This window comes from Platichthys flesus, chromosome 14 (genome assembly GCF_949316205.1).
Source record: "Platichthys flesus chromosome 14, fPlaFle2.1, whole genome shotgun sequence".
Classification (NCBI taxonomy): domain Eukaryota; kingdom Metazoa; phylum Chordata; class Actinopteri; order Pleuronectiformes; family Pleuronectidae; genus Platichthys; species Platichthys flesus.
The window spans coordinates 20,495,908-20,507,334 of NC_084958.1; the positions used below are offsets into that span (position 1 = coordinate 20,495,908).

The window sequence follows — 11,427 nt, forward strand, 5'->3', positions numbered from 1 at the left end:
AATATCAAAGACTTGCTGTGCGGTGTCACAGACCTTCAGGTCCTGCTCCAGACTCCGTAGCAGATCTCCGTCCACGTGGCCGGTCTGTGCGACCCGCAGACTCTTCTGCTCGGCCTTCCGCAGGCGGTACTGCAGGATGCGGCAGTTCTTGTTGGAGCGGTCCAGTTCCCTCCGCAGCTCCTGCAGCTGGTAGACCTCCTCCTCCAGGTAGCTGTCTCGGATCTCCTCCATCTCCGCCCGCAACTCATCCACTTCATCCTGAGACACACGGTGGAAACAGGGTCCAGCTGTTACTTCAGTTAAAGTTTTGATATTCAACACTTGTCAAACGTTTGGTAATTAGCTGAAATATCATGTTCAGGAGAATATGAATGATTGATGGACAGAGAACCAGAAAACCAAACTTCTCAAACCACAACCGTTGGCCTGCTAGCCTGGGGCTCCAGTTTACTCAGGAGATTTCCCCTGGGAGGGATATTCCACTGGCTTGACTGGCACCTGATGGAAAGTCAATTGGATATTGAATGGTGAGGGAGGGAGGGGAGAGTGTATCAATTAATGAAAACTCAATCTGTCCTCATTTGGAAAGGCAGAGAGCCCGGTGTTATCTGAGCAGGGCCCCGAGGAAGGAGCTAACGACCTCACACAGGGTCAGTCCGATCGATGGGGCAGGTTAAAAGCAGGACCTGAGGCAGAGCAGCATCCTGGGACCAGGTATATATTTACAGATTATCACTGAGGTTTGTGGTGAGTGTGCAAGAGTTATCATCGGTAATTAGTTGTGTCTTTAACTGTGGTGGAGCGACGTCTCCAGAAACGACTTCTGTCCAACGTACAGTCGTCAATTAAATTGCTTAATCTTTAAAGTCCTGAATAAAATGAGTTAATGTTTAGTTTTGTCTTCATTCCGAAAGATGTTCAAATAACAAATCTCTACATTAAAGGAGCTGATGGCAAATAATTGACATGGAATAATTCCTTATCTGAAGTATAATCCTAGATTTTTGGGTTTATAGCATTGCATTTGGTTAATTAATGACACTTCATTTAACTTATTAACTGTTAAATAAAAAATGTATTCTGCAGTTTATACTGTTATGAAAATCAGGGTTAGTTTAAGCCCTAAAAAAACAATCATTCTGCAGCGTCTTGTTGCTGTGAAGTACATGAAATAACAAAGGTTCACATCCTCTTCATGACCTTTATCACACATCACCTCATCCTGTTTTCTTCTGGTCCTCTCAATCAAAAGAAGCAAAGCACCAGGAATAAACACATAATGCTGATGGAATAATAAGCAGAGAGGTGTCCACTCTGAGATGAATTAAAACAGGCAGTGATGGCCGGGACTCCCAGACATGTTTGGATGACGGGGGAGGCTGGGGGATGTCTCTGGAGTTCACCTCAGAGACCCAGCTGGCAGCCTGACGGGAGGACGTTTGAACCCAACACACATGGGACATCTGACTGTTATCAAGTCCTGTGGGATAAAGCCATTACAGCGAGAGGCAGCAAAGCTGATTAACTCTCCTGTGTTCTCACCGAGCCAGAGAGAGAGAGAGAGAGAGAGAGAGAGAGAGAGAGAGAGAGAGAGAGAGAGAGAGAGAGAGAGAGAGAGAGACACACAGACACACACACACACACACACACACACACACACAGACACTCACAGTAACGTTCAAATAAACCTGTCTCCCATCTGGGGGGAAATAAAAGAAAACTGCGAGATTGTTTGCCGCATTATCTGTTGTGTCTCTCCCCCCCACACACACACACTCACACACACTTATGGGGATAGCCTACTTATAGAGTAGAAGGGGGGGAGGACGGTCCTGTGTGAAGTCTTCACACAGAAAATACAACACACTGGAAAACAAAAGACTAATTAAGAAACACTGCAGATCCTTGATTCTTCCCTCTTGAACCAGTCAATGGCTTTTTGCACATTATGCACTCGCTTGAACATAGTCCTGCACTCTGACACGAAGGATTTCAACAGAGATAAATCTAATACTGACTAAGAGTAGGTGCAGTTTGAATCTGTACACGGAGACAAATCTGCAGCCAGAGTGTAACAGACGAATCTTCACGGTAGAAACAGACTTTGGTGACTCAACAGCAAAAGTGTAAAAACTATAAGCAGGGAGAAACCACGGCTATCGATACAGCTGCTATTCATAAAGGTGAAATCCACAAGGCTGCAAAGGGAAGGTTACAAAGATGATGGATGGGGGGGTGAGTGTACATGGCAGCCGGGCAGCAGAGAGCACTGGGTTCAGATTGTGGTCAGTGAGATTAGGCAGAAGGCTCGAGGAGAAGATGCTCAAGGACACTTTGAAAGGTTGTGATGAGGAGCTGGGACTTTAGTGTAAACAGGACCGATCGAGGGTTTCTATAACCCAGCTGCTGCAGCACACAGATCATACACGATGCAAAACTAAAATTGTCATTTGAGTTGGATGAGAATGATGCTCCAGCTGTCGAGGCAGCATCCTCTTACCTTGAGGTAGTCGTTTTCAGATCTCAAATCCTCCATCTCCCGCTGCAGCTCCTCCTCGGCTGCATCCCCGGTGCCTGGCAGCTTGAGTTGTGCGCTTGTTGCGGGCTTCTTGTGTTTCTCTGCGGGCTGAGGCATGCTTCCCTTGGCGGCGGGAGCCTCGGTTGTGCGTTGCGGATGAGCAGCAGCTGCAGCCACCGCAGCTCCGGTCGCTTCTGCCCGCGGAGGATTATCCGCCCCCTGCTGATCCCGGTCACTGGAGCCGGTACCGGACTCGGCGTCGCTGCCGGCGGCCGGTGCCGGCCTCTGCTCGTCCGACAGCGGCTCGGACGGGCAGTCCGACAGGTCCGAGCTGCTGTCGGTCTGGCTGACCCGGACAAGAGGCGACCCGGTCGGTACTCGGATCGGGGATCCATGGACGTGAGGGCCCGGGGACCCCAAGCCTAGCTTCCCCCTCTTGTCTTTCAGGAGAGTCGGACTGCCGGTGCTGTCCGGTTTGATGCCGGCGGCTTTCGGCTCGGCTGCGGCCGCATGCTGGGGCACCTTCGTGGGCTTCTTGGCAGCAGCAGACTTGGTGTTACTTTTGCCGGTGGCGGGTTTCTCTTTGGCCCCGGTGCTGCCGCGTCTGGAGCTGCGGTTCGGGTGGGCTGAGGGCACCGAGGCGGGGTGCTGCTTGTGGAGTTTGGGGGATTTGGGCACGATGGCAGGTGGCCTGGCGGAGCGGGAGTGCGCATCCTTCAGGAAGGGTCTGGCCGGGGAAGGCGCTCGGTTCAGCCGCTTCTTCTCCAACTGGTGGTTCTGCGGTTTGGTGTCGCTGCCGGAGCCATTGGGGCTCTCCATTATCCCCCGACACCGGCCGCTGCAGGAGGGCGATGCAGGAGGAGACGATCAATCCACAGCACCGCGGAAAACCTCGGGCATGCGACGCCAGACAAACGGCCAGGTTCCTTCTTCTTCCTTGCCGGGCTGGGGCTGCGCATCCTGCGGTGTGCCGGGCGTGTTCTACTCCATCCTGTGCGCGTTCACCAGGTTGTCATTGTAAGGAAACGCTTCAACCAAACGGGGATTACTGGGACGGACGGGATGACGGACAGGTAGCATCTGCAGCCCGGGTTCGTGCATGGGGCTCAAGTTGGAGAGAACGGAGTGAGTCGGGGGTCTCGTCAGCCCTCTTCTTCCTCCTCCTCACGCCGGGTCTCCATCCCTCAGTTCCGGCTGGGCCCCCCGTGTGTCTCTCGTACCCGTCTCCTCTCCCTCCTCGCTGACATGCAGGATCTGCTGCGGTGTGACGCTCGGCCGTGATTTTTCTGCGGGGCGCATGCGCTCTTGCTTCAGCTGCAACCCGAGCACACACCCCTGTTTTCTGTTGGACCAGGTCGGACACGCTATAGGTGCGCGTGGCCTAGTGTCACACACGCACTATTGGTTATAGATCACACTCACTGGGGGGATGCACTCAAGAGGAACCAGCACTGCTCCTCCAATGGAAAGTCTTGTGTATCAGATCCTTTCTTTCCTCACACCCCATACAAAAATACGAATCTGTATTCAGAAGTAAATCATAGTAAAACTAAGACCAGCTTAATGTTTTTATTCAAAACAAGGGACACAATATTTATCTTCTTCTATGGAAAATCTAATGTGTCTCAGATCTGCACTAGGATGTAAATCCATCACCTCAACAGCAGTTTAGTTGATTAAGAAAAGTCAACTCAACTTTTGTGACAACACATACACGTCAATAATATCTTTAGATATATATATATATATATGTACGTCCTTAAATATGATATGTATATATTAATATATTTAATTAAAACAAGACAAACCATCACTCACCTTCTTTAATTGAAGATTGTACATCAATCAGATCTTTGAATTTGAGTCAGATCTAGCATCATTTATAAATAAGTTTTGTGTAAGTAAAAGTCGCCTCAAGATCCTCAGAGTCAACTTTTGCAAAGACACAGTCACACAGCAAAACCAAGACCAGGGTTTGGTAATAAATATAGATATCTTTAATTGCAATTCATTAGTTCAAGAATGCCACAAGTTATAAATACCACAAGTCCACTTTAAACATGCCGAAACTTTTTCCAAAGACTTGAAACAGGTTTTATACAAAGTACAGTCTTCCATCTCTTTAAAAGGATACAGATTTCCATTTCAATAAAAGTGTTTGTTTAAAAACGTATATTTAAAACACTGAGTAGTATAAGGCTGAGCTACAGAAACACAGACCACAGGGTTAGTGGTGAATGTCGGGGAGGTGGACAGACTAAGGTCACCTGCTGGCTGCTAATCTCACTGGAAGATGTGCTGTGCTGGGATGTCAGGCTCACATATATTTTTCTATTTGGTATGAAACTATTCATTTGTTACCATCCACCATGTGCCATTTTAAGTCCACAAAAGCTTGAGCTTCACATAAAACTTAATAAATGTTCTAAATCCTGTCTTCTGAACGGGCTTGTCCTTCTCGTGGGTTTTAACATGTAGCAACAAAACTGAAACAGCCACAGTGCACATTGCTCATACTGCAGTAATTTCACCACAAAGATTAAATGGGAATTAAATGATTATTATTGTCTACACAAGCAAAAGGAGAACCTAACATGCATTGCCTTGTTGACATAACTGATGCGATATCCCCAAACTGGTCCATAATAAACGGCCAAATCCTAAATTCAAAGCATCTAACCTTCCTCTAAAAAAACACAAACGTTCCCTTTTAAGCAGGATTTTTAGGAAAATGCTTCTTTATTAATTTGATATGAAGCTCGAGGCAAAATAAAAGCTGCATAAAATGAGCAGATAACCCGATCACAGTTCCTGTCATGTTCAAACGCCACAAAGATCCTGCACTGCTTCCCCAGCGAAGGGTCTTTCCCTCGACTGAATCCCAAAGGAAAAACTCCAAAACAAAACAATTACAAATATTAGTAACAAAATCAAAGAAGGAAGCTTAAAACCTTAAAAAATGTGCTGTGTAGTTTTTTTTCTGTCTCTTTTCCCTCTATTCCCTGTGAAAGCTCCAGTCCACTGAAGACTACACAACCCAACTCTCCGACAGGGTGTGGAAGAGCTGTGAGCGGCCACTACTGAGGCAACAATGATCGTTGTTAGTGCTAATCTACGAGTTGTGTGCTTTTTTTTTCTTTTTCTGCACGTAAGCTTACGTCTAGTTACGATGATTTGTAGTGCAAAACATTAGTTTTTAGAAAACGCAAAGAGAGCCGCTACAGCCACTTTAATACTTTAAGGCAAAGGAATAGAAACCGATCACCACCGCACGACCACCCGCTGCCGGCCACGGAAATCTGCACTTTGTCCAGTCATTACAGCAACACACCATATTTACATCATGTGCTTTGTTTACCTCAAGTGTCAACCTGTCACTTGGTAAAAATACTTATTAATAAGAATATATAACTACTGTACCGAGACCCAGAATTGAACCGAAGCGGATTCTCTGCGCGATAACCGACTGTCAGGGGCGACTCAGACTATGTTTACAACTTAGTGTGTGTGGTGACAAAATGAAACAGCAAGAGAACGAGCTGCAGGGCCCCTCAATAATCCCCCCCTCCATAGAAAATGTGCAACTGCGACCAGAGGGCTCTCCAGCTTGAAGGCACCTGAGGGGCACAGCTCGTCTATCGGTCAGAGGAATGAGGTAGTCCGGGTCAAATGTCAACAGAAGGGTGGAAGGAGGCGGGCGAACCACGTGTTAGTACGGCACATGTCATAGTGCTCAGCTACAAAAATGGGAGGAGAAACAGGAATAAGATAATACTGGTTTGTTAAAAGAGAGTCCATGCATTTTCAGAGCGGTAGTCAAAAATTCCCAAATGCTGCCGTGTCCTGCCCCCTGGTGGCCAGCTGGGTGCTCTGCATGTGTGTGCTGTGTGTGCTGTGTGTGCTGTGTGTATGTGTGTGTGTGTGTGTGTGTGCGTGTGCGTGTGTGTGTGCTGTGTAGGATGGGGGACCACTCTCAGCAACAGCGCATGCGAGGTGGGGGCAACTCCGGAGGCACTTCCGGTTCAGGCTGCAGAGACAGGACACTGTTGGACAGGTCCTTGTTGGGAACTTCCAGAGGCATCTGACGTGTCAGGGACAGAGACACTGAGAGTTACTACGATGAACATTCAGACAGCAGGGGACTTACTGAATGTCCAGTCTCAATTTGAAGATGAGAACAATTCTATGCAGAACAAGAATCGAGTTGAAGCAGTGAATTGTTAGAAAATGAAAAAAGGGAACATATAACATCCTTTATCGATGAACTAAATAAAAGTTGGACAGACTGCATGAAATTTAATAACAACTGAACAATGAAGGACAAGAGAATATTATTGCAGCAGGTGCAAACAGAATAATCACAGGTTATTGTTTTTAATCTATTCATACTGACCTTGCTGAGAATGTCATCCACAAGCTTCAGGAAGATCTCATCCACGTTAAAGTTATCCTTGGCACTCGCTTCGCAAAAGCGCATTCCACTGATTCGAGAGGAAAACTGTAACACGAGAAAGTATGAGGTTATTACAGAGCCTGGAACAGAACAACTAACTTCATTTCGATAATTAGAGACCTCATGTGAAAGTTACTCGTTGGACATTGTGTCTTCAAAGTCCATGTTCTTGATGATAGCACAATCTGAATGAATTAAATTAGAGCTAATATACTTTTTAGTATGATCGTTATGTTCTATAATCCTGTGACTGTTAGCACTGATGCATCTGTTTGAATGTATGGAGAATAAAGAGGACATTCTGTGATAAGGTGAAAGGGAGCAGCTGTGTGTAGAACCCACCCGCTCCCCCTGCTGTCTGGAGATGATACGGTCGCTCTCACAGTCCAGCTTGTTCCCAACCAGGAGGAGCTCTGCCTCCTCTGACGCGTACTGACACAGAGCAGAGAGGAGCCATGTCAGCAGATCATCACCCTCCGGTTTTTAATTAAAGTTTCACTAGATCACTGCATTGAAATCTGTTCAGCACACTGACACCATGGAAGCTGGCTGGACAATATGATTCTTACACAACAGTTTGTCAAATATTTCACGCAGCTTGATTTGTCAACATTACACCTGAGCTCGGTTACCTTGTCTATCATCTTCATCCACTTGGGAAGGTCCTCAAACGTCTCCTGCTTGGTGATGTCATACACCAGCACTATTCCCTTAGCTCCCCTGTAGTACGCTGATGTGATGCTGTTGAACCGCTCCTGGCCGGCAGTGTCCCTGCACAACACAAATTCAACACAACACAATCAACAACAAAAGCTTTCAGATGTATATGAACAATCCTTAAGGAAAAGAAGAATCAGCTTGAGCAACATATTATTAAAGTAATTTTACTCATTGATATTGAAATTCTCATTTCTTCATACGTAATTTTTTAAGAGATTCACTTTGTGTGCACCCACACAATCATCATTATCATCATCCCAGGAAATGTGCAGTTATGAAATGATTCTCTACAGTGTGATTGATTTACTAAGCAATTATTACCAGTATAAACACATTTGATAAATGTCTTTAAACATATTGTACTGTAGCTGTCAGAAGAAATACGTTTATATCAATCCTTTTGTCGATTATATTACCTCGTGTACGCACTCAGAAGTCAAGGCAGTTATATAAACAGACAATTAATGACAATATAGAAAAGTTGTGATTATATGAAACATACTGTCAGAGTAGAAGGCAGGACCACTTGTTGAAAACTAGAAAAACTAAAATGTCAGTTAAAGCGACATTATAGTCTCCTAAACTATTTATCAAATTTGTTGCGCTATAATCATCATGATCATCAAGAAACACTTTTCTTGATGAAGACATTTTTAGATCATCGTTAGATTTACTTGAAAATTAAATGAATGTGTGTACAGATATTTATTAGGTCACAGTATGATTCAGCTGATCATCTGATCCTGGGTTAGCAGCGTGACAAGCGGTAAGAGCTGCACTCACAGCGCAGTGTTACTGTACCTTTAGCCAGCCAGTCTCTCCCTGTTCCCCCTGTGAGTCAGAGTCAGGCTTATGAGCAGGAGAGCGGACAGACACAAAGCAACACAATGGCAGCGTTAGGTAAGGCCGAGGCGTGGCAGCTTCAACATGAGAGACAAGACACACAGGGCAGCCTTCCTGATTGGAAAGGTCGAGGCCGGACAGAGGAGTGGGGACAAGAACGGGACGTGGTAAACGGCTGATGAGATGAGGAGGGCGGGCGGGGTGTTCGTGAAGAAGTCAGATGTGTTAGTGGCACAAGCAATGGAGGCTCCCCCCCACACACACACACTCTCTCTGGCACACAAAAGCAATTACCAGTACAAAAGCTTTCCCTAAATGTGCCATCAGTTTTTTATAGTACAAGAATTGCTGGATGCTTTTAAAATGCAATTAAGGCCAAGTTAAAGTCATAAGACACAAGCAGGGGCTAAACACCATCATCAAATAACCTCACACTGTCTCTGATGGTCAATTACATTAACCCGATTACAGACTTCTCAATATCTGAGTAGTCCCCAAACAATTTTTGTACCCATCAATCAAATAACTTTTTAAAACAAACCGAATTAGCCCTAATTGTTACAAAAATGTGAAATCTGCGATTCAAATTTCAATTAAAACCATGAAATAAAAAAAAATCTGTTAATTTGTCCCCACACAACCTCTGATCATGAGAGTTAACCATCAACATCAGTTACAGCAGCGCAATTAACAGATGCATAGGAATGGTAGGTGACCATACTTCAACCAGCTCCAGGGATGATGGAGTTCACAGGTTAATTTGGTAATCAGGGGCTAAACAGTTTGGGGGAGCCAGACTTAGCCAAGCATCTCTGATATCAATGAGTTGGATACAAAAATGTTACATTATAATTAACCTTCATATAGGATTTAGTCAAGGAAACTTAGTACCTAACGTAGAAAGTTGAGATGCCCCAAGTGAGTTAGAGCAGCTTGCAGCCTGATAGGAGAGGAAACGCTCAATGACAGCACAGAGGAAATGCCCCATGTAGAGGAATGAAGGAGCCGGAGACTCGTTTCAAATCACTCACCATATCTGTAGTCTGATCTTCCTCCCTCTCAGCTCAACTGTCTTGATTTTGAAGTCAACTCCTACAAGAGGGATCAAAAACACACATCTTATCTGAACATGTGGCAGCATCGCCTGTATTGCTGTTGTTGAGCCTCCATGTTGGCATAATATCAGTTAGTAGGTTTGGCATGAAGAAAATAGACCACACCTCTTTATTTCCAAGGCTTGTGAATAGTTGAATCCTATTTTTATTTGTGAATAGTTGTCCTTGTTTCTATCTTACAATTTATGCAAAATGATAGTGATTAAACAAAGAATGAACAAAGTAAGAAACCAACATTTTCAGGCAAAGTTGAGAGGCTGTCTGTGGAATCGCAACACAACATTTGTGACACAACCTTTGAGCGGAGTCAAAGCAGTGACAGGGCACAAAATGGAGCACAGAGCAGCTGCCCGCATGCAACTATTTTGGGATTGGACACTATGGCTGGCTGCTGTATCAGTCACAGGCGTGTTTACCCAACACACCTCGTGGATTATAAACTGGAAAAGTCCAAACCACGGAACAGCAACATGTCACCATGTTCTCTTGGATTCATCAAGAAAAGATACCAGGGATCAATCTGTTAAAGGAATGGAAATGGAAATCAACAGGAATATAACTATAACTACTGAATTACTTAACTGGACATCTGTGCTATTCAAGTATAATATTACCTATTGACTTAATTGGCTGTCAATGTAGGGAAACTCACTTTGAGATCCAACCCTCACTGGCCATGATAAACAGAAAGTGACAGCTCTTGTTCCCTCTGTGTAAAACATATACAAGTCGAATAGAATAAAAACGCTATTACTTATAACTATCTTACTTTATTATTGGTGTTATTCTTGATATTTGTCTCTGTTGAGTGCTTCCCTTGCCATTTACATCATTGTTCTGTGCAAGATTCACAACTAAATATAAAATAAAGACTTTGTTGGGTGCAGTAGTCCTGCATCTAAAAGCCTAAACATAAACACAACTGATCCAAACAACATGGTGGTGGGTGGGGGGGGGGGGCAGTCTCATCCCTGGGTCAGATCTTTTCGCCTGACCAGTGTAGTTGTTGCAGTTAGCTCGAGTTGGCCAGCTACATCTGGTGGTTTCACCTCTGGCCAGTTGCATTACACAGTAGAAACATACGAGGCAGCTTGTTTACCACGACCTCCCCCCGTGGTGGTTTAGCTAGCCTCCCTTTCAGTAAATAGACGGAGCCCCCGCTGCCGGACGTCAACACACAAGTTGACAGACACACGTCCCGTCCCCGCCTCGTGTCCTCACCTACTGTGGACTTGCACGCCTCGCAGAACGTGTCGTCCGTGTATCTCTCCATGAGGCTGGTTTTACCGACGCCGCGGGAGCCGATGATGATGATCTGCAGTTTGAAATCGGCGGGGCGCGGGGGCATCTTCCTGCGGCGCGACTGAGCCCCGAGACCGGGCGACGAGTTCGCGGAGCCCCCGCCACCACCGGCGGCCCTCCGCGGGATGTCGAACCGTGGATCCATCAGTGAGTCCACATCGGTGACGACGAGGAAACAAACACACAAACTCGTCCGAACTGCGACGGAGCTCGAGCGACGAGCTAATTCCTACTTTCTCTCGTCTCCGTGGAAGTTCGGGAAAGTTTGTCTCTCGCTGAGAGTTGTTGTTCAGCCATTAGACACTGCGTGACGTCATTCCAACACAATCATTTCCGCTTCCGCCGCAAAATGTTAAAATATTTGTCTTTTTTTATTTTGGTCTGTGGTAGTTTCTTATTAAATACATAATTAATGCATTGATAATGTTATTAGTATTATAATATTTAGTATTATAATAATTCGTATTAGTGTTACC

The 11,427-nt window shown here is 45.5% G+C and overlaps 2 protein-coding genes across 5 annotated transcripts in view; both read right to left on the reverse strand.

Annotated features, from left to right (window-relative positions):
* LOC133967997 (microtubule cross-linking factor 1) overlaps positions 1-3,720 on the reverse strand; it is a 51,224-nt gene extending 47,504 nt beyond the window's left edge. For all 4 annotated transcript variants that reach the window (XM_062403764.1, XM_062403763.1, XM_062403765.1 and 1 more), the window contains exons 1-2: positions 2,501-3,720; positions 34-258 (exon numbers count right to left, since the gene is read on the reverse strand). In XM_062403764.1, coding sequence (XP_062259748.1) covers positions 34-258; positions 2,501-3,337 — 1,062 coding nt within the window. In that variant the 5' untranslated portion in view covers positions 3,338-3,720. The remainder of the gene's footprint in view (positions 1-33; positions 259-2,500) is intronic.
* A 772-nt stretch (positions 3,721-4,492) lies between these two features.
* On the reverse strand, positions 4,493-11,268 carry rab12 (RAB12, member RAS oncogene family). Its single transcript, XM_062403872.1, has 6 exons — positions 10,871-11,268; positions 9,566-9,626; positions 7,604-7,742; positions 7,314-7,403; positions 6,912-7,016; positions 4,493-6,599 (listed from the first exon to the last, which is right to left on the reverse strand). The coding sequence occupies exons 1-6, from the start codon at positions 11,094-11,096 to the stop codon at positions 6,492-6,494; spliced, it is 729 nt and encodes a 242-aa protein (XP_062259856.1). The 5' UTR covers positions 11,097-11,268; the 3' UTR covers positions 4,493-6,491.
* Between the last annotated feature and the right edge of the window lie 159 nt (positions 11,269-11,427).